General features: G+C 41.9%; 1 protein-coding gene across 1 annotated transcript in view; it reads right to left on the bottom strand.

Moving 5' to 3' along the window:
- The window catches only part of SNX1 (sorting nexin 1), a 112,005-nt gene extending 94,691 nt beyond the window's left edge, over positions 1-17,314 (bottom strand). The window contains exon 1 of the mRNA XM_029574888.1: positions 17,129-17,314. Within this exon, the coding sequence (XP_029430748.1) occupies positions 17,129-17,239 (111 nt within the window). The 5' untranslated portion in view covers positions 17,240-17,314. The remainder of the gene's footprint in view (positions 1-17,128) is intronic.
- Positions 17,315-23,854: the final 6,540 nt, after the last annotated feature.

Here is a 23,854-nt window from a genome sequence, read left to right as displayed (position 1 = left end):
AATAAGGGAGGGTAATCACAATGTTTTGGAAACAAATTCCATGAGTGGGATCCAAGGCCTTTTCAGGCCCAAATTCTATGCTCCTGTTGAATCTTATCTGCCACCTACTAGCTATTCCAGGCCTCTATCACGCTCTCTGGAAAGAAGTTATTTCCTCAAATTTCCAATGAGCCTTTTTCCCTCTCTCAAATTTCGTATCATAACTTCGACCTTGTGTTTTTTTGCTATGAAAAATGCCACTTGTACTTTACTGAAGCAGACTGTCAGATCGCTTTTAAAGACTCAGAGTGGAGGCGCAGCCTAGGGGCTAGAGCAGCAGTCTGAAAACCAGGGAAGCCAAAGTTCAAGTCCTGCTGTCACTCCTTCTGACCTTGGGCAAGTCACTTCATCCTCCATTGCCTCAGGTACAAACTTAGGTTGTGAGCCCTCTGATGATAGGGAAATACCCATAGTACCTGAATGTAACGCGTCCTAAGCTACCAATGAAAAGGCACACAAGCTAAATAAAAATAAATAAAAGTGGTGGAACAAAAACGAATGCCTCTTGTGCCAAATGCAAAGCATGTTTTGATATCTAAGGCAGCAAACTGTCTTTAAAGTACTTAGGAGTAGACCATTAATAGCCTTAAAAGTCAATATCAAAATTAAATTGGACGCCAATGGCACTCGTACAACTGAACTAATTCTCTCTCGATAATTAGTTCTGGACAACGCATGGGCTGCGGCATTTTAAAGTAGCTATTCATATATGTTTTTCTGAAAAAGGTCCTTCAGAAAGGGCATGACAATAGTCTAAAACCACAAGGTAAACTCTGTACTACTGTATAAAGACAAGAATGGTCAGTGCCTCTGATAAACATATCTGCTGCACTTATAAAGAGGAACTTTTAGCAACCATTAGGATTTGAGCATTCATAGTCAAATTTGAATCCAGAATAACTATGTACCAGATTACACACTTGATATAGTTTGATGTCATCAGCACATATATATGTGGACCTTTCCACTAAGTTGGGGAGTTGCATTCTATAATGTTGAATTACCTACCCATAACACTTCATTTTTATTTGGGTTCCAGTTTGAGTCTGGTATCAGCCAGTCAACCACAGCCTCAAAAGCAGTGATATAGCTTTCTCTTCACACCCAAACCCCACTGGATATATATATATATATATATATATGTGCTGATGACATCAAACTATATTAATACCCAAATCCAAATATCTGAATGACTTCACGCAAAGGGGTGGATTTTAAGAGCCCTGCTCGCCGGTGAGCCTATTTTACATAGGCCTACCGGCGCGCGCAGAGCCCCGGGACTCGCGTAAGTCCCGGGGTTTTCTGAGGGGGGCGTGTTGGGGGTGGGCCCGAACCGCGCAGCGTTTTCGGGCCGTGTCGGGAGCGTTCCGGGGGCGGGCCTGGGGGCGTGGCTACGGCCCGGGGCGTGTCCGCGCCCTCCGGACCCGCCCCCAGGTCGCGTCCCGGCGCCCTAGCGGCCCGCGGGGATTTACGTCTCCCTCCGGGAGGCGTAAATCCCCCGACAAAGGTAAGGGGGTGTTTAGACAGGGCCGGGTGGGTGGGTTAGGTAGGGGAAGGGAGGGCAAAAGAAAGTTCCCTCCGAGGCCGCTCCGATTTCGGAGCGGCCTCGGAGGGAATGGGGGTAGGCTGCGCGGCTCGGCGCGCGCCGGCTATATGGAATTGATAGCCTTGCGCGCGCCGATCCAGGATTTTAGCGGCTACGTGCGTATCTACTAAAATCCCGCGTACTTTTGCTTGCACCTGATGCGCCAGCAAAAGTACGCCAAATCGCGCGGTTTGAAAATCTACCCCAAAGGTTTTAAAAATATTCAACAAAAGGATAGAACCCTATGAAACTCCACACCTGCGAGGCTAAGAGTGTGAACATGAATTCCCAGACTCAAATTGGCTCCTCTCTCTTAAAAATCAAATGAAACCATTTCAAAACGGTAGCATCTAAACCAAGCTCAGCTAGATGACTTAGAATATTGTGGTCCACATATCAGATAGCTAACAGATCTAATAGAATTAAGATGCAATATCTTGGATTATTTCAGAACAAAATCAGTGAAAAGGTGCAGTCGGGAACAACCCTGCCAGGGGAGGGTCTCTGGCAGTACAATCCTGGTCTGGAGAGAGAATTTGGGGTATGGCAAGGGTTGTTTTACCGAATGGACCTCAGAATCTGCCATTTCAGGTACAGGACCCCCAGGTCTGACCTGGACAGCTTGGCCCATTGGGCCAGACGTGTGTGTGTGTGTGGTGGGGGGGGGGGGGGTTTGGTCAGGTCAGCTACTGGTGCTGGTCTGGGCGCACAGCCACCTCTCCTGGATGCCTGTTTTTGACACTAGGGACACTCAATTTGTCCCTAGCACTTCTTTTTTACCGCACTAGCTCAGTTAAATATTACATCAAGCACCCAGGAGAGGTGGCTGCGTGTACGTTAGGAAAGCGCCCATTTTACTGAGAGTGATATTGCATCGGTCCCAAGTGACTTGGCCCCACTTGTGTTAAATTGTACTAATTCACATTACGACAGGATAAGTTCAGCAATTCCTGTTGGTTCTGAGTAGTGCATTTCAAAGTAAAAATCCAACCAAGGAGCTGTCAATAAAAAACAAAAAACTCCAAGACAAAGTTGAGGAAAGACAGATCTGGGGATGGGTATAAAAATTGCAAAGTCCTTCAATCCCCTCATAGCATAGTCAAGATGATTAAAACAGACTACATATGGCACCCACCAAGAGACTGCCTAGATCAAGCCATCTCCTTAAACTGGCAGGCCAAGCAGGGAGGCAATAAAGAGGCCAATGGCAACTTTGAAAGAACAAACAAAAAATTCCAAAAACTAGGCAACAATATGTCAAACACATCGGATTTTTAATATATGTGAGTGGGCCATGACATCAACACTCAGTTTGCTAGAGACGTGACTAGCTTACATTTAAATTGTCTTCCGGTTCACTACAATAATGGACACTGTGTGAGAGATCAGGGAATCATCTCCTCCGATTCAGATGTCCAAAACATGGGTCCAGGTTAGGGTTTATTAGTTACAGAAGGTGAGGAATGAAGGTGCTATCAGCAAAGACAGATGCAAAGGAAGTTTCACAGTAATTCCTTGGGTTTAGTATGAGTAAATATACACAAACAATTGATATGAGAAGATTTGTTAGAACCTTTCAGAAGCCAAGTTTATATGAGAAGTCATTTCATTTTTACTTGCATTTTTAAAAATTCAAAATATTTATAAATACTATTGGACTAAATTATAATTCAGAGGAAGGTTTTTTTTCTGACTTAAGGCCACTTATGATGGTCCTTTTCTTATGAATTAAAATATTTTTGGTAAATGGCATTCTGACTCTCCCAGCAATTCATTATCGTTAAATAAAATATTTTTAACTATAGATAACTATTCTCTGGCAGACTAATTTTTTGGTAACTTTAAAAAAAAAAAAAAGAGCTACATGCTTCCATGGCCAACAATGAAAAAAGTATGCAGGTAAATCACAACAGAGCTGGTCACTTAATATCATACAGACACGTGGGTATCACAAAAAGGTTGCTCAAGTCACCTTAAAGTCATAAAAACTTTGGCATAGTTTCTAATCATATACCAATGGGGGGAAAAGGTACCAGACCAGATGAAAACCTGGTACAAAAATACTCTTACAGCATGTGTCTGACAAAGTGTGCATGAGACAACAGTATCCTAAGCACACCATAAAATCTGGCCTGTATGGTAAGGTGGCACGAAGCAACCATTACTCAAGAAAGTATTGAATCCTGAAGTTTACAAAAGGAATGTTGGGGGATACCGCAGTCATGTGGCAAAACTTTTTGTATATGACCAAAAAAACGTTTTGGCTTGAATGCAAAGCATTATGCTTTGGTTTTGCACCAAACATATCACCCAGAGAGCCCCATTCCTACTGCGAAGCATGAAGGTGGCATCATCGTGCTATAAGAATGTTTCTCGTGGCAGGGACTGGGGCATTTTTCAGGTTAGAAGGGACAATGAATGAAGAAAGATTGAGGAAAACCTGTTACCCTTTGCAAGAAAGCTGAAACTGGGAAAGAAGTTCATCTTTCAGCATGGCAATGATCCGAAGCAGACAGCTAAAGCTATACTGGAGTTGCTAAGGAACAAAAATGTAAATGTCCTGGAGTGGCCCGGTCAAAGCCCTACCCTCAATCTAACAGAACATAAAGAGGAATGGTCCAATATCGACAATCTAGGTGTGCAAAACTGGTGGTGACCTATCCCAGCAAACAGTAATTGCTGTCCTAGGTATTTCTAACAAGTATTGACTGGGGTGGGGGAGAGAGACACACACACTTATGTATAAACAAAACTGAAATGTAACAATTCAATATCTGAACGAAATCAGCTTTGAAGTCCTTAAAAGGCTGAATATAAAGCAAACATATAATTCTTTGTCCGCAATTAAGTATTTTTGGCCCTGAAACGCATGGTGTATGGTACATTGACGAGTAGAAAAAAAATTAATTTAAATGTACATGTCTGACAACAAAATGTAAAAAAGTTAAGCATGTGTAGACTTTCTATAGACATTGTAAATTTAATGGTAACCAGGCATCAAGTCTGGATTTTAATGGTGTCACCACAATACTGGAACAGACTGGGCATCCTCTACTTTCAAATGCGATTCCAAACTTGGGATAAATATTAGGTCTAAGGTTTAGTAGTCTCATATAAATGTGATAAAGACACAGAAGCCAAGAATTCCGCTACAGCACCTAGCAGAACCTTTTTATTTAAAATCCCCCAGAATAATAAGATTAGATTACAGTTATGGTGTAGGAAACAATCTCCTACAGCTGATGCAGCAGGTGACCTAGTTTACGGGAAGCCCTATAAAATGAAAATTAAAATCCAAGATTTTGCCCAGTACCCCATTTGTAAAAGGAGCCTTCAGTGACCATTATTTAGGAAAAAGATTTTACTGAGAAGAGGCCCACTGAATTATCACAACCACCCTTCATTTTCCTATTCTACTTTTGTTTTATTCTACCTGTAGCAGTATGACTGCATTAGACAGATAAAGGTACATAAACAATAACAAAGACTAACAAAATTAAATTTATCAACCAGCAGCACACAATGTAACAAATAACAAATACAACATTTAATTGTTCCCTAAGCTGAGCATAGTCTTATCGGCTGCAGCTCTTCAGGCAAGGTGTTCCTGTCATTGAACTAAAAACCCAGTGGGCATAATTCAGAGAGAATAATCCCACTCGAGTCTACTAAGAAGGTCTCCATTATGCATATTATATCCACCCATTCATCTAAGATCATACAGCTTTGGATCTACTGGACATGTGTGTGAATTCCCATGTGGAAAGTTGCCTCGTGCGCCCCCTCAGTCGATTTTAGAGCTAATTCTAGCTGGACCGTCAACTCTCCAGGGAAGCAGGCAGGTATGGCTAATTCATCCTGTTGTCTACGGAGAAAACCATTTACAGTAAGTAACCTTGCTTTCCCTGTGGATAAGCAGGACTGAATCAGCCATTACATGTAGGGACCCCCAAACTAAGGGTTGCAGCAAAATGTTTACTGAATAAACAACCCAAACCCCATCATGGAGAGTAGACTACTACTAGATGAACAGGCTACACAAAACTGCTTGCCCGAAGCTGTCAACTCTTTGAGAGGTTGTCCAGGCGTTAATGGGTCACAAATGCAGGCACAGACGATCATGATGCAGACGTCTTTTGAGAATTACGGGTCAGAGATAAGCTTTGACCGAGTCTAATCTGTAAGCCTGCTAGCATACAGCAGTGCACATTGCAATCTAAGTCACGTGGTTAATATATGTTTGGCAACTGCTATGCCCAATCTGTTAGGATCTGAACAGTTTAAGCCCAACAATGTGCCCAAGCTCTTTTCTAATAAGTCAAGGCTTTTTTACAGTGTAAGATATGAAGGTTTTTTTCAGAGTCATGTGTGTATGGCCTCGGAAAGGACATAGGTAATGTAGATTCTGCCTTATCTTCAGTTCTTTTTAATCTATGTTTGACACCAATTTGTTCATTGTTTCGAACATTAAGAGTGCTATTTTTTGTGTACACGGATGATATTCAGATATATATCCCAAGTGAAGGTTCTGCTGATATTCCTGAAAAAAAATACATTTCAGAATTGTATGTATGAGGTTAAATGTTGGCTGCAAAATAATGGTCTGGTTTTAAACACTAAACTTTTGAGGATGGGAAAAAAAGTTCTTGGACAACAGATAAGGCAACAACAACTTTTGAGGGTGTGGAGTTACTGATATTATCGGAAATAAAAAGCTTGAGTGTATTTGGATTCTCAGCTTAGTATGAAATCTCATATAAAGCATATAACAAACATTTTATAAGCTGAAGATGCTTAGACTGTTGAAATATATAATACCAATAGATATGCTCCGAATGGTCCTTCGGTCCCTTGTGTTGTGGAATGACTATTGCAGCACGATTTGTGTACGTTTATCTGCAAAATTAATGTTTGTGTTGCAATTAATTCAGAATGCTGCAGCCAGGCTCGTTAGGATTGAATAAATATGCAGCATATTAGCACAGGGTTGCAGACTTTATATTGGTTGCCAATAAGGTATAGGGAACAATTTTGTTTATTGGTTACAATGTTTAAATTAATGCATGTTGAGATGCCTTGCATTCTACAAAAAAAAACAAAACACAAAAAACAAAAACAAAAAACTGAAATGGTATAGTGCAGTCCATGCTCTTTGAGCCAAAAAGGTATTCATTGCAAGTACCCTCAAATAGAGATTATAAATCTCAAAAATTTCAGGAAGGAGCTTTTTCATATGTGGTTCCAATGTGTTGAAATGTTTTACCATTGCATTTGATAAGAGAGACAGATATAAAAGTGTTTAGGAAAAGTGTAAAGGAATTACTTTTCCAAGAGGCAATTGGGTAAAAACAGTTCTGTAGATCTTTTATATAGTGTTATGAATGCGATATTAGTTTTGTGTTTATATGATTATGTACGATTTAGTATTCAGTGCGGTGTACAGAAAAAAGTATGGAAGTCTGCAGTATAAGTTTTAATAAATAAATGGCTTGATTAATATAGCAAGCCAATACCACTTTCGGTAAAAACTTTAGGAGAATGCAGAAGAACTGCATATAAGGAGAATAATGAACCAAAGCCTGACGATTTCTGACTGATGCAACTGCTACAAGGAAAGTTATTTTCCATGTTGAAACTTGAGCGAAACCATCTCTAGTGATTCAAAAGGGTGGCTTCACTAGTTGTGCAAGAACCATGTTTAGGTCCCACAACAGATTGTTTCACATTTGGAGGTTTAGTATGCTATAAGTCACTCATGAATATGGGAAACAACAGATGAGTGGAGACTAAACATAGAAACATAGAAATGACGGCAGAAGACGACCAAATGGCCCATCCAGTCCACCCAGCAAGCTTTCACACTTTTTTTTCCCCCCCTCTCTCTCTCATGCTTTTCTGTTACTCTTGGCATTTTGTAACCTTTTGGTTCTGTTTCCCATCCACCCCCACCATTAATGTAGAGAGCAGTGCTGGAACTGCTTCTAAGTGAAGTATCTAGTTTAATTGGGTAGGGGTAGTAATCGCCGCAATAAGCAAGCTACTCCCAAGCTTGTTTACCCAGCCTATGCAATTTAGTCCTTGTTGGTTGTTATCTGAATATAAAATCCACCTTTCTTCATTCCCTCCTGCCGTTGAAGCAGACAGCTATTCTGGATATGCATTGAAAGTGAAGTATCAGGCTTGTTTGGTTTGGGGTAGTAACCACCATAACAAGCAAGCTACTCCCCGCTTTTTTTGTGAACGCAAATCCTTTTATCCACGTTTCCTCTTGCCGTTGAAGTCCAGAGCACTGTCGTAGTCGCATTAACCGTGTGTATGTTTATTGAATAAGGGTATTATCTCCAGTTATTAGCCGTCATTCCCGCAAGCCACCCTCTCTTCATTCACATCCTCTAGATTTTATGGATCCACAGTGTTTATCCCATACCTCTTTGAAATCCTTCACAGTTTTGGTCTTCACCACTTCCTCCGGAAGGGCGTTCCAGGCACCCTCTCCGTGAAGAAATACTTCCTGACATTGGTTCTGAGTCCTCCTCCTTGGAGCTTCAAATCGTGACCCCTGGTTCTGCTGATTTTTTTCCCCCAACGGAAAAGGTTTGTCGTCATCTTTGGATCATTAAAACCTTTCAAGTATCTGAAAGTCTGTATCATATCACCCCTGCTCCTCCTTTCCTCCAGGGTGTAGACTGGCCTCAGCTTTCAATTATAAGGCCAATTTTTAAACAGCTTTGGAAATTGCCCTCCCTACGTATTCAGTTTAGGTCAAAGTTTTATACGTTATAAACGATTCTGGAGTGCAGATCATTTTTATTACATGTAAAAACTAAAGAGAAATATGTGGGGGTCTATGAATGATTTTGAAGCTGAAAAGCTGTGTTCCCCGAAAGGTTGGGAGTTTTTTTGTGTGCATTTTAAAAGGTCAACTGCTTTGCCTGATGTCTGGGTGCACATTAGACTTTAATATTCTCTAAAAGAACAGCCTAAACCCACATAAAAAGGGAGATTACAAACCTAGAAAAAAGATGTCTGTCTGTAATTATCCTTGCAGTCACATGTCAGCTAAAAGCTTAGCTTTGCAAAGAAACCACACAGAATCCTACAGGCTGTAAATGCTACAAAAATAGTTGTTTCTGACAAGATTATCGCGTTACAAACTGCAGTCCTGATTTTATCTTATCTGCAGCTTGGAAATCCATCAGCTATTATTGTAAAAAAATAAATAAATCTTTGGAAGGATAGATTTATGAAAAGAATAATAATAATAATAATAATAAAACTAATTAACCAGACCGCTTGTCAGCTTAGCTAAAAATCACAAATACAACAACCCTGTTTCAGCTGTTGCAAGTTTTTCAAATGATTAGCTTATAAAAATCTACTAAAGAATCCTCTCTTAGATTTGCACATTTTTTTTCTCCATCTGTAGATCAAGCTATGCACGAGTCAGAAGACTCAATACTGGTGGGAGAGAGAAATGGATGGGAACTCTCCTCTAAATATGCTCTTCCAACACAAGAAGGACCAGCATTATCACATCAGCTCTTCCTCTGTTAGCTTCATGTTGATCTGCACGGTTAGACAACAGCCTGCAGGAGGAGGAATTATGATTTCTTAGATTTAGATATGAACTGTTATATTTATAAAAAGGTTGGCACCCATACTAATTCTGGGGTCTCTGGAAGCCCGTGCCACCATCCTGCTCACAGGGACCTGGAGAAATTTGCATAGATTTCACATATTGTGAAGAATCTGAAAATGGAATTTTTATTTTTTTTTTAAGTTTCTAAACCTCATGTCAACCATCTTACTTATTTCCTATCGCCATCAAATATATCCAAAGCTGCAGCCTTCCTCAGGGCTGTTTTCTCTATAGCATTCATCAGAAAGCAATCCCAGCGTTAGCATTCTGTTCCTGACATTCCATAGTGAGCTTGGCAAAAACAATTTCAGTAAGAGTATGCTTGTCGCAGTGAGAAAGTTAAATAGTAGATTTTCAGGGGCCTGATATTCTACCTGCTGTGTAGTGGGCAACGCAGGCTTGAGCTCCCTATCTAGCAGAGCCAGTCAAGCCTGAACGTGCCAAGGGAAGGAAGGAAATTGATTGCCCCTATTGTAGTGACCCCTACCAGCCAAAAAGCAGCATCAATGGGGTGTTTCTGAGGTGTCCTTTCAGCTCTTAGTTCACCAAGCTGTCCTAGTATGACACCGGGGAGAGGGGAGAGAAAAGGACAGATACACAAGGGGAGAAACTATTTTAAAGTGATAATGAAATGTCAATGAAATGTCAGACTCTGTAGCCCATACCAGTAAGTACACTGTGCAGTACTGAGATGTCACTTTCTGTTTCCTGTTGCAAGGGGTTTTGGGCAAAGAAGCTAAAATGGTGATTCACAGGGAAAACTGAAAAGGACTTCAAAATCAATTTTACTGCATAGACTGTAAGAAATCAAAGATACAAAAAGGGAACCAGATGCCAAGTCAGTCAATAATGTCTCTGGCTCTACAAAAAAAAAAAGTTGATGCTTTCCCTTTGAATCTGCGCATGCATTTAAGGTCCTGACTGGAGTCCAGCACGCAAGGACTGGGGTACCTCACCCTGCACTTGCAGTAGTTCATATAATGGTGCAATACATATAGTTAAGAATAAAAATACAAAAAGGAACAGTACACTTAAGGAGACCTCTTTCTGAACCTAAGGGAAAATCTTGTGATGAATATAGTTCATAGCCAGCAAGTAGTCTGCAAAAAAAAAAAAAAAATGCAAGCAAGGAATTAACCAGAACCAGCCCCACCAAAACAAAAACAACCTCAATGCAAACATGAGGCTGCTTTTCTGCAGGCCATATGCAAGTCTTTAAAGGGTGTGAAAATTATTTGGATAAGGCAATGTGATTGCTATGTTAGTTCACTTAGACGTGTAGTCACAAATGAGTTAGTCCCATAAAAAGCTTGCTTGTTGACCTTTATTTCTAAACGATTACTTGGAGAACAGTCAAGGGCTGAGTCACTGAACATGTGTCTGAATCATGCTGCACTTGCACCATTTCAACTGAATGACTTGTTTAGCTCCAGGATACTGTTTTATACCATTTCAAGAAATTCCCAGTTCAAGCACTAATTAAATCTCTACAGTGCTTTGTGTAGCTTGAAGAAATATTTCCCTATTCCCCAACATGAGGAAATAGTTTTTCCCTATCAAGTCTGAGTGCAAAAGGAGAAGACTCATAAGACCTTCTCAACAGCACCAAACGTATAGGGTACAATGAGCCCAGGAAACCAGCACTTTCTTGTGTGCGCTATGACAAACTCAGCCTTGCAACAGGGAAACCTATATATAAATGAACACTATATTTTATTGTTAGAGTTAAACAAAGCAAACCAGAAGAGACATTGCATTCATCTGACAAATATATCACAAAGTAATGTAACTTCGTTTTTTTGAGGTTTTGTTTTTTTTTTTTTTAATAGACATGTTGGCAACGTCTTTCCCCAAATCTACACAGGAACTGCTTTAAATACTCACCTTTCCACAGAAAGGACCTAAAAAGATAACTTCTCCCACCTCCATTTCATTTTCCCTTGCACAACCTCCCATCCTCAGATGGCATGCATGAACGACATGTGCCTTGCCAGCAAGAAGTTACGTTTCCAAGACCTATTCTCTGAGCTGCTGCTTCTTCTACACCATGCCGTAACTCTGGATTTAAAGGAAGTATCATCTCGTTTTCACAAAACAAGGCACCACTAGTCAAATCTGTTAGAAATCAAGGAGGTACAACTCTCAAATGAAAAGGAAGTCCCAGTGATGTCGGGAGCCACCAACCTGATATTTCCAGATGTTTGATAGTTTATGGCCGCAAAGCCAAAACAAATTCCCCATTACTGTATATTATATATACACACACACGTTTCAGCCAAACCAACCTTAGGGCCACTCACAACAGCCCCACAGAAAGGCTGAAATATTTAATTTACTAGGTTGGTATTAGCTAGTGAAATCACTGGTGGAATTTAAGTTTGCAAAAAAAAAAAACAAACACCACCCAACAATTTTCCCTAGTCACATCATGAAACAATATACTTTGTTACAGAGGTGAAAACCACCATATCCGATTGTATTAGGATTACTTTTTCACATATTTCTTTCTTCAATTCAGTACAAAGCAGAGGCTTATGGCCAAATTCTGCTTGTGGCAAACCTGAGGGAGGGTTCCAGTCTGCAAATACAACACGACACAGAACCGGAAAATGATTGTTTGCAGATCTTTCAGGCGCCATGGCTGTAAATAAAAGTAAGCAATATTTACACCATCATAGCTTGCCTTTATCTTCCGCTTTACTAATGCGGAAACTCAAGAGTCATGCCTACAATTAACTTTAAAAAGGGGAAGTTTATGTAGGCCAAAAAACGTTTTCCGTAGTATTAAAATTTGTCATTTAATCCTATAAAATGACTGTCAGTGGAAGTTCCCCTTGTCATAACTGTGTCAGTCATGGTTCAAAGTATACACAACACCTACCAGGGGACAAAGCCCCTACAAGTCTATGTAATTTTGATGTGCTAGAAAAACACGGACACCTGAAATTTGGCACCGATTCCAGAGCAAGAATGTGGTTTGAAGAAGGGAGAAGTGAGGGAGAGAGGCTAGAAGGGGGCAGGAAAAGCAAAAAAAAAAAAAAAAAAATGGCAAAAGAAAATGCAGCAAAAAAAAAAAAAAAAAGTTTAAAAAAAATGGTAAAGAATTACTTTCCTCTTGGCTCCTAAGAATTGTGGCTAGTGCCCATGTTACCTTAAACATTTTTCTACCTCGGTCTGAAATGTTCTGAACACGGCAAGTATTAAGCTTACAACATACACACTAAAACAGGTCGAATTATCTCAACCCTTAGGAAATGGATAGCAGAGCCAAATATTTCAATTGCTTATGAAAGACCTGAGCTAACATAGGGAAGAAACGTACGTCAGTCATCATAACTAACATTACCAGTTGTACCTGAACAACTTTAAAAATGACCAACATAGCTCTCTCTCTCCAGCGCTTCAGTAGTGTGGTCGCCATGTTTGTTCACTTGGATATAAAGTAGCAGGAATTTATTCATAAAGGTTTATGCTCATTCCCTCCAATAACAGAGGCATCCAACCAACCTAGGTTACATTAACAATTATTTTATTTGTTGTGGATTTAGCTCATGCCTTTTCATTCGTAGCTCAAGGAAAGTTACATTCAAGTATAGTAAATAGAGCCACATTTCTATTTATTGGGGGGGGGGGGGGGGGGGGGGGGGGGGGTGATAGCACCAGAAAATGGCAACGTTTTCACATACTAAGAGTAGACACTTCCAAATTACACTTAGGGCCGGATTTTAAAAGGGTTACGAGCATAAGGTATGCACGTAACCCTTTAAAAAAACCCCTGCGCGCGCCGAGCCTATTTTGCATAGGCTCGACGGCGCATGCAAGCCCCGGGACGCGCGAGAGTCTCGGGGCTTGCAAAAAGGGGCGGTTGTCGTGGCCAGGGGGCGTGGTTTTCGATCGGGGGCGTGTGGGTGGTCTAGGGGCATGGCCGAGTGCCCCGACACAGCAGCCTGTGTCGGGGCCTGCCGCGCCGGTACGTGCAAGTTACTACTGCCCAGAGGCAGTAGTAACTTTTCTGATAAAGGTAGGGGGAAGGAACGGGCAGCGCGCGCAGGGCTCGGCGCGCAAGTTGCACAAATGTGCACCCCCTTGCGCGCGCCGACCCCAGATTTTATAAGATACGCACGGCTATGCGCGTAACTTACAAAATCCAGCATACTTTTAAAATGTACCCCTTAGTGCATATAGCAAAGTCTGCAAAACACATATCGCTATATCGCTCCATGGTGAGACAGCACCTGGAATACCGTGTACAATTCTGGTCGCCACATCTCAAAAAAGATATAGTTGTGATGGAGAAGGTACAGAGAAGGGCAACCAAAATGATAAAGGGGATGGAACAGCTCCCCTATGAGGAAAGGCTGAAGAGGTTAGGGCTGTTCTGCTTGGAGAAAAGATTGCTGAGGGGGGATATGATAGAGGTCTTTAAGATCATGAGAGGTCTTGAACGAGTAGATGTGAATCGGTTTACACTTTTGAATAATAGAAGCACTAGGGGGCATTCCATGAAGTTAGCAAGTAGCACATTTAAGACTAATCGGAGAAAATTCTTTTTCACTCAACGCACAATAAAGCTCTGGAATTTGTTGCCAGAGGATGTGGTTAGTGCAGTTAGTGTAGCTGGGTTCAAAAAAGGTTTGGATAAGTTCTTGGAGAAGTCCATTAACAGCTATTAATCAAGTTTACTTAGGGAATAGCCACTGCTATTCATTGCATCAGTGGCATGGGATCTTCTTAGTGTTTGGGTAATTGCCAGGTTCTTGTGGCCTGGTTTGGCCTCTGTTGGAAACAGGATGCTGGGCTTGATGGACCCTTGGTCTGACCCAGCATGGCAATTTCTTATGTTCTTAACACTTATTTTCTCAAAATGTATACATGTCTATGTAATATAGGGGATGAGAAGACTAGTGGGTGGCAAGCAAATCAGAGAGTGCCTGTTATAGCAACAGAGTTGGGATCTAGCTTCAGGAAAAGGTCTTGGTTAATGCAGTGTGGGAGCTTCAATTTAAGCTTCTTCATGCTATAATTATTTCTCGGTTGAGGGCTTGTAAAGCAAGATTGTCATTCTAATTCGACCTTTTTGATGTGGGTTTTTGGTTTTGTTTAAAATGCTCTCTTCATCCTTTGAAACTAAATCCACATAATGCCTGACCTGCAGAGAGGCACCAAATTCTTTACACCGTATTCTTGTATCAGGTAGTGAAATGTCCTGTCTTTCAAAAGACGACCTTTAACAAAAAAAAAACAAAAAAAAAACCTTCTCTTTCCTGTATATGGGAAAACTGCATACCACATTCCTGGGCAAAAACTTTTAAATTACTATCAATAGGTAAGAGAAGTAAAAGGGGATAAACGCATCAGACCTATTCCACTTCCAAGCTACCTTAGAAGATCTAAAAAAAAAAAAAGTACTGAATCTAACATTTTCAGGAAGAGCAACACTATGTAATACAAGCTTCAGGCTTAAAGGCTGGACCCACTGGTTTTTTCATAAACTGCTGACTATGTGCAGAGTCATTCAAAAACCACTCTCCCACCCGCATAAGCAAATATGCTATGATGTACTTTTTGATACCTGGAAAAGCCTCTCCACTGGAGATGTTTCAACTTGTTTATGGAAAACGCATCTCCATTTATCAGTATCACGTGCAGAGTTATTTATAAACATTTGATGTTCTTCCTTTACCTAGCTGGTCTCAAAGCACAATCAGAAATAGTTGAGTTCTTATACATTAGCATTAAATGTATAACTAAACAAAAGGTGTGCCTCAGGGATTGGTCCTTGGACCAGCTCTTTTCAACATTTTAGGGAGCAATATTTCGGAAGGATTGTTGGGGAAAAGTTTGTGCTTTTGCCAATAACCAAAACCCGCAACAGGTTGGGCAGTCAGGAAGTGTGGAAAACATGAGGGATCTAGAAAGATCTAATGGTAAAAAAATGTAGAGTAATGCATTTAGGATGTAAAAACCCAAGGGAAAGGTATAATATTGGAGGTAAAATTCTTCTAAACACAAAGGAAGAGCGAGATCTGAGGGTAATTGTATCTGATTATCACTTTATCCACTTGTTTGGCCACCTTAAGATAAAGAGGCATGGTCAGCAGAAAAAGGGAGGCAATACTGACCCTGTATAGGTCCCTGGTGAGACCTCACTTGGAATGCTGTGTACAATTCTGGAGACCACTCCTTATATAAAACAGGATGGAGTTGGTCCACAGGGTGGCTCTGCTCAAATGGTCTTCATTTTAAAGCATAGGGGGATAAAGATCTAAAAGTATTCCCTAGAAGAAAGATGAAATAGGTGATATGATAAGAGTCATTCAAATACATCAAGAGTGTCCAGGCACAGTAGGTGAGCCTTTTTCTACAGAAAGGAAGCTCTAGGACAAGGAGGTTCATGTGATGAGGTTGAAAAGGGGGGGCAGGGGGAGACTCAGAAGTAATCTTAGGAATGTTTCTTTACAGAGGGGGTGGTGGATATGTGGAACAGCTTCCCAGTGAAAGTTGTGAAGACAAAAACAGTATCTGAATTCAAGAAAGCATGGGATAAATACAGGGTATCTTCATGGAAGTGATGAGAATTATAGTGCTAAATTAATTGGATGGATGGGCAGTCTGGGTGGGCCATAGGGTCTTTTTCTGCTGTCATGTTTCTATATATTTCAGAAGAGGTATTTAACAGATTGTAGGGGTTTTTAGTGAGGATTGTAGCAATTAAAGCACATAAGGTATGGTAGTAGTAAGGGATTACTAGATGGCAACGAGAGTAGGATAACAGAGATACCCTAGGCTGGAAGCATTGTGCAGGCACCTTATACAAAAGGGATGTAGAGTTAATACAAGGAGGCACAGAAGGTTGAAGATAGGGGTTTTCAGGATCAACTTATGGGCAACTAATTATGCAACTCATCTATTGAAAAGATTCCACTATTTAGCTGTAGGTGATACCCTTTTATTACATTTTTTTTTACTAGCTTTTGAGATATATTCCTTTCATTAGGACAGTACAGAACTGACTGATTCTGTACTAGTACGATGAAGAAAGCATAGCTCTCAAAGGGCTAATTAGTTTTATAAAAATCATTTTAATTATCAACTTCGACAACTTGTTTGTTGACCTAAATTTCTGCAGAAATAACTTTTATAGTATTTCAAAACTGCATAAATGCACTGTAGCACCATCCCTCAGAAGCCTAAATTAGCTTGCTTCAGACAAATGGACAATCCTGAAGGAGTGTACATTAGTACTTCACCTATTGTTTTATTTCCAAACCCTAAATATTTGCCAACCTCAGCAGGCCCACGTTATGAGGTTCTATAAACTCAAGAGGAAACTTTAACACCGGGAGAGAGTGAAAACCCAAACAGCTGGTCAAACAAGAAAACAGCAATCTGCCATTTGCAGGTCTCCATTAGGAGGGTTTCGATGTTATTTGTTATGCTTCGCTGTGGTTATATACATTTTATGTAAACTACTTTAGGTCCTTCTAGTGACCGAGGCAGTACAAAAGCGAAAAAGACAGGAATAAGTATTAGCAGTGCCACAGGTCTATTCTGCAAGTACAGATCTACTTATTTCCCTAAGGAACGCAGCCCAGGGCTCGCAAACCAATGTAAAACACCAGTATCTACAGCTATTGTTTCAAGAACCAGTACAAGGATCCATGCAACTGCAGGCTGCCAGGCAGAGCACCATGATCGGAGGGCAGCACCACCCCATGCCTGACCTCCCCAGCGCAGCAAACGTTTCCCCGCTCATGCTGGAGGGCTGGCCCCGCTTGCAGAGTCGCACTCTCCCAATTACCAGGGCTCGGCATTGGGCCCGTAGCCCTGCCCGCCCCCCCGCCGCCCGGGTTGCAGTGACTCACGCCGCCGGTGAAGATGTCCTCTCCCTCCGCGTCGCTGTCCTCGGCTCCCCCGGGCTCGGCCTCGGGAAAGGGCGGAGGAAGCCGCTCCGAGCTGCCGCTGTCAGCCGCCATCTTTCCGCTTCGCAGCCGACACGGGACAAAGTAAACGCGGCGAGCCGCCGCCGCAACAAGCGCAACTTTATTGAGCGAGGCGTCTGCGAGCATCAGGAGGCCCGGTGGCGACCCCTGCCGGACGCTTGTGGCAGCGCCAGCGGCAATGGGAAGGTGGTGGAGGGGCGGGCAGTGCCCGGAAGAGTCAGAGATAGGGTCGGGCGGGGAGACGGGGAAGGAAGCAAGAGAAAACAAGGAATACATAAATAAATACACGCTGATAAAGTAATCAGAAATAAAGAAATAACAAAATGCAGCAAGAAAACAAAGATCAAAAGAGGGAGCTAAAGAAAAAAGTGATAAAAAAAAACCCCCCTTCTGAGTGCAGAGTCAGAAAACGTTCTATTTTCTCAAAATATCTAATTAGAATATATTTGAATCGTGTTTTTTCCCTGTCATTTTGGCAAAAACACAAAAATCAATTCGAACCTTTTCTAGTTCCAAGTCCTTAGCATTAAGGGTGACATTTGCAGGATTCTACCACCTTTGCTAATTAGTAGCAGTTAAGTTTTGTGTCTTAAGATATTGAGGGTTACATGTTCATGCTCTTTGTGTGTGAATGGCTATTAAATATTGTCAAAGTGCCCTAAATACAAACATTGTAAAATGGTGACACTGGGCCCTCCAGATCATCTCTCTGCAATTCTTCTGGTCTTGAATAACTTTTGGCATTCTATCTATGGCTAGTCCATCTCTTTCTCCTTTATTTACCATGGCAAGCTTATTGCTGTACCATTAGCACTTTAGATCTGCGGCGGAGTGTTTTACATTAGCTAATTTTCTGGCTGGATGCGCTGTAGGCTGCTTGATTCAGTGTGCATGTGGGCTGCTCAGGCCAGCCTGGGAGCAGTGAAGATGGAAGCTGGATCTGGGCCAGCAGGGTTGTTCTCTGTCCATTGCACTGCACTCACAGCCACCCTTCCTTTTCCTCCTGAAAACTTGCATGGGATTCATAGTCTGTCCAATCTTGTTGAAAGCGGAAAACAGGCACAGTACAATTGCAGCAGTCTTAATAGATGGAATCAAAAGTAACCACTTTCCCACTGACTTTGAAGTACAAGATGATTTATTCTGAGGACAAAGCAGCGAGATATGATGGTTCTTGCCCCTCAATGGCTTTAAATACCATGGAAAGAACTTTCTGCGCTGAGCAACAGGCAGCCAATGAATTGTTCAAGCAAAGGGAAGTCGTTTTCTTACTGATCCTCCCAAAGCTAGACTTCGTGCACAATTCTCCAAGGCCTGTAAGGCTTTCAGAGGACCCTTGGGGAGCCCATATATAACGAATTACAGTAATCAATCATTGTTAAGGCAAAGGCCTGGACAATAACTCAAAAATCCCCCTGAGAGAAGATATACATGAAATGTATAGAAGCCTCAGAAGAATAAATAGCCTGCAAAATTTGCCAAAAAATTTGCTCTTATGTTGGAGATATTGAATCCCTTTATTAATTAGTCATATAACCACATAGAGGCAAAGGTTCAGGTTTTTGCAGGGATTTCTTTATTTATTTATGCAAAGTTTCTATTCCGCCCCCTCCACTCACACAGTGTTCAGTGCGGATTACAATTCTATAAAATACAGTAATAGTACAATAAAAATAACTAAAAGTCATGTTCTTAACATAAAAACATGAATATCATTCAAAAGCTTCACTAAACAGAATTGATTTTAGCTGTCTTCGAAAGTCCTTTACATCATTTAGGGATCAAAGTTGATCAGGAAGAGAATTCCACAGTACGGTAGCCACATACGAGAAGGCCCTCGCCCTCGTTCTTTGCAATCAGGCCACATTATTTGCTGGTGCCTTTAACAATGCTCTGTTTGCCGACTGTAAATTACGATTCAGTTTATACCATTTCAATTTATCCTGCAAAATACATCTATAATCTAATATCATGAGCTTATGTATCAAAGTGATTAACTTGAATTTGGATTTCTGCTTCACTGGCAACCAATGCAGTTCCCTCAATTGTGGGCTGAATGTGATCACGCCAACGCAATCCCTTCAAAACGTGTGCAGCAGCATGCTGGATCAGCTGCAGCACAGGGAATAACTTGTTAGGCAAGCCTATATAAAGAGAACTGCAGTAGTCCCGCTGACCCTTTACAGCAAATAGGTTATGCAAAATCAGCCCCAGTACAGGGTTGCCAACTGGCTCCAGATTTTCAGGACAGTTTGATCCAGTCCTGGTTTTTATCCCATTGCATGCTGGGACTTATTCTGATATCTCTACTGCACTCCCTATAAAAAGCAAGACTATAAGTTCTTGCATGCAGGGAAGTAAAGCCATGACTGGATCAACCTGTCCTGAAAATCTGGAGCCAGTTGGCAACCTAAGTCCCAGACTTCCAGAATTCCCATCCCAGATTACTCTCTACCTGACCTCATCAACTGAGGCATCACTCGCACCCCTTTGACTTGTGCAGTAAGAAAGATATTAGGCTCTGTCTGTCTCTCACAGTTTTTCTTTTTAAAGCAACATTCTCATGATCACAATTCGGAGCTGCTTTTGTCTATCCAGATGAAAATGCCTGCCTGGCTGAACAAGTTCTGAGCTTCAGGTGGCTCATGCACTGGCAAGTTAGATATAAAACATTAATAAGCCAGGCCAAGAAAGAATTTGAAAAAAAACATGCCAAACAGGCAAAAACTAATAATAGAAACTTTTTCAAGTACATCAAAAACAAGAAGCCTGTCAGGAAGTCCGTTAGACCATTAGATGACTGGGGGTAGAAGGCGTGGTCAGGGAGGACAAGGCAAAAGCAGAAAAACTCATTTCTAGCTTTGGCCTTTACTAAGGAGGATGCTGAGGAGATACCCACACTGGCAATTATCTTTGAAGGTGATGATTTGTAGGAACTGGAGCAAATAACTGTGAAATTGGAAGATATAATAGAGCAACTTGACAAATCACCAGGACCAAATGGAATTCACCGAAAAGTTCTAAAAGAACTCAAAAATGAAATTGCAGACCTGTTACTAGCAAGCTGTAACCTATCATTAAAATCAGCCACTGTGCCTGAAGACTGAAAGGTACCCAATGTAACGCCAGTTTTTAAAAAGAGCTCCAAGGTTGATCCAGGAAACTGTACACCAGCAAGCCTGACCTTGGTGCCAGGTAAATTAGAAAATATTCTTAAGAATAGAATTAATGGACATATAGATAGACATGAATTAATGGTGAAGAACCAATAAAGATTTAGCAAAGGGAAATTTTGTTGTACTTTCTATTAGAATTGTTTGAAGGTGCAAATGTAGATAAGGGCAAACCAGTCGATAAAGTGTATTTGGATTTTCAGAAGGCATTTGACAAAGTCTCTCAGGAGAGACTCTTCAGGATATTAAAAAGTCATGGGACAGGAAACAGAGAGCTGGGCTAAATGGTCAGTTTTTCCAACAGAGAGAGCTGAATAGTGAAGTACACCCAGTGTTAAACAGCACTGGACTGGGTCCAGTGCTGTTTAACACGTTCATAAATGATCTGGAAAAGGGAGCAATGAGATGGCATGGCATTTTTCAGTTATTAAAACACAGGCAGACTGTAAGGAACTGCAGAAGGACCTTGTGAGACTGGGAAACTGGGCATTAAAATGGCAGATGAAATCTAATGTGTACAAATGTAAAATGATGCAGTCAGGGAAAAAATAATCCTATCTATAGATACTCAATGCTGAGTTCTGTATTAGGAGTCACCAACCAGGAAAATGATATTCAAGTTCTTGCGGACAGTATGTTGAAATCATCAGCTCAGTGTGCAGCGACGTCATAAAAGCAAATAGAATGTTAGGAATGATTCAGAAAGGAACATAAGAAATGAGATATTGGTTCAGACCAAAGGTCCAGCAAGCCCAGCATCCTATCCAACAATGGCCAATCCAGGTCACAAGTACCTAGCAGAATCCCAAAGAACTGATTCAATCCCTCTTGCTCATAACCAGGGAAAAGCAGTGACTTTTCAGAGTCTACATGATTAATAATAGTTTATGGACTTTTCCTCCAGGGACTTCTCCAAACCCTTTCTGAACCCAGCTACGTTAACTGCTTCTGCCATACCCTCTGGCAACAAATTCCACAGTGTAATTGTGCACTGAGAGGAAAAATACTCTCTCTGATTTGTTTGAAGGTGCTATTAATTTCATTGAGTGCCCCCTAGTCTTAGTACTATTTGAAAGGATAAGTAACTGTTCCCTGTTTACCAGTGCCACTCTACTCATGATTTTGTAGACCTCTATTATATCTCCTCTCAGCCATATCTTCTCCAGACTAAAGAGCCATAATCTGTTTATTCTCGTCTCATAAGGGAGCTGTTCCAGCTGTAGGGCCTAGCCCAGGTGTGTGTCAGATGAACTACACCAGACAGATGATACAGTAGACAGAGAACTGCTATTGATCAATAAACAGGATATTGTTTGAACTAGCTGACATAGCTCACTGGACACGAACTTGTTGAGGCTGCAGTGGCCTTCACAGACACTTAGGTCGATATTCAAAAGCCATTTAGACCTACAGCCACTAATCCAAATGCTTTTTCGCGGTAGGGTCTCACTATCACAGAGGGGTGTTGCCATGATAGTGGGGTCCCTCTCCCGACAAAGCATCTTGGATGGCCAAACACCGCTGGACAAAAGAATGTGGTGAGTGGCCCTTTAATGCGGTGCTGGCCCCAACCTCATGGGACTGCCATCACCTTAAAGGGTGCTGGCCCCCCCCCAAAAAAAAATTGCAGGCAAACGGGGAGGTTGAGCTGGGGTCAGTGCTGACCCCCATATCTACCTAGGGCTACCAGTTGAGGCAGCTCTGACACCCCCTGTAAACAAAGTAAAAATGTAAGCATACGGCGACAGCCTCCCACCTCTTCCTCCTAAAAACCATCATGACCCCAGACACCCCCTCCCCGACCCCCAGCCCATCCCCCTCACTGCACCCTCCCTCAATCTTCCGAGCCCCTCTGAACCTCAAATTAAGATGAGGCTCCCGCATCAGGTCCTGGGTGCCCCTAGCACCCTACCCAGTTGGTGCCATTTCCCAAAATGGGGCCGATCTGACCTTGCCCCAGCCATGTCCCTAATTTCTATTTTTTTTTTTTTATGGGGTGGGGGCCAGGATCCTAATTTCTATTTTTTGACTGGGGAGGTGGGACCCTATTTTTTTTATGTTTTAAGCTCTGCGTGTTGGTTGGGGGCCTGGGGCCATGATGATCTTTGGGGGGGAGGGGGTGGGAGCAGTCATCATGAGACAGCCCCGGGTTGAGATGGGGGTTAGCACTGACCCCTACTCAATCTCCCTGTGTGCCCGCGATATTTTTTTTTTTTTTGCCACCTCTTTAATGTGAGGCGGGAGCCTCAGCCACCAGCATTATGGTCCCTGGCCTTCCCCCTCACATTTACTGCTTTTCCCAAAAGGTATTGGTATTTTATCGCGGCTGACCACCTTCTTAGTTGGCCATGATAAAATATTTGTATAGGATTGCCTATGCATGACCTTCTTTGCTTGCATTTGCATCATGTAAAGAAGGTCATTGTAATAGGGGAGGGAACTTGGGCAGGGAGATGCAAAATATCACGGATATTGTGCGATATATGCAATATAACGCATGTTAGAGCACTAACACAGCTTGATGCATCTCCCAGTAATTGGCTTGCCTGGGTATATTCAGCGCTTATCTGGTAAATTCTAGTTACCCGGCATTCTGGGGGTGGGCAGGAGGTGTTCCAGGGAAGAGCAAAGTTATCCGGAGAAGTTAACCGGCTAATTCCGATATTCAGAGTTAACCAGTTAACTTATCCACCTAACTCGGCTCGGGCCATAAGGCTGTCCTAAAGTTAACCGGTTATACATAACCAGCTAATTTTAATATAGCCAATTATATTCAGTAGCGCAACCATGCCGCTGATTTTACCCTGCTAGTTAGCTGGATATGGTTATCTGGCTAACTAGCCGAGCTGCTCAGCGCCTGAATATTGCCCCATTGTATCTAGTTAAGCAGCTTATTTTGATCTACAGGCTGCATCTCCCAACATTTCCATCATCATGTGAACCTGCTGCTAGGGAATAATCTGTTTTTAATTACCCGGCAATGGTACACTCATGGAAGGTAGCATATCCAATCCATCCCTACGTTTGGGATTGGGTGGGCATTCAGATAAGGACCCAGGGGCCATGATGGTCTAGGCAAAAGAAGTAATTTACAGAAGAGAGAAGAAGGAGTAACGAAGGACAGGATTTTCCTTCTTGACTACTTCATTCTGCCACACTATTCCATCTCCTATACCAGTACACGCTTGGTGGCCTCCACATGGTCAGGAAGTCATCAACCAGCTGATAAAGACTTATCAGTAAGTGGCTGAGAGCCGTCTGACAGCCTTTCCTGTCAGAAAGTTGTCTGCCACTCTGGGACAGATAAGAAATGTTTCCCCCGACTATAAGGAGAATAAAATGGAGAATATCATAATGTCTCTGTATCAGTCCATGGAGCGACCACACCTTGAGTGCTGTGTGCAGTTCTGGTCACCCCAGCTCAGAAAAGGCATAGTGGAATTAGAAAAGGTGCAGAGAAGGACAACAAAAATGG

This window comes from Rhinatrema bivittatum, chromosome 13 (assembly GCF_901001135.1).
Source record: "Rhinatrema bivittatum chromosome 13, aRhiBiv1.1, whole genome shotgun sequence".
Taxonomy (NCBI): domain Eukaryota; kingdom Metazoa; phylum Chordata; class Amphibia; order Gymnophiona; family Rhinatrematidae; genus Rhinatrema; species Rhinatrema bivittatum.
Note: the sequence above shows the minus strand (reverse complement) of the source record. Positions and strands in the feature narration are given on the sequence as shown.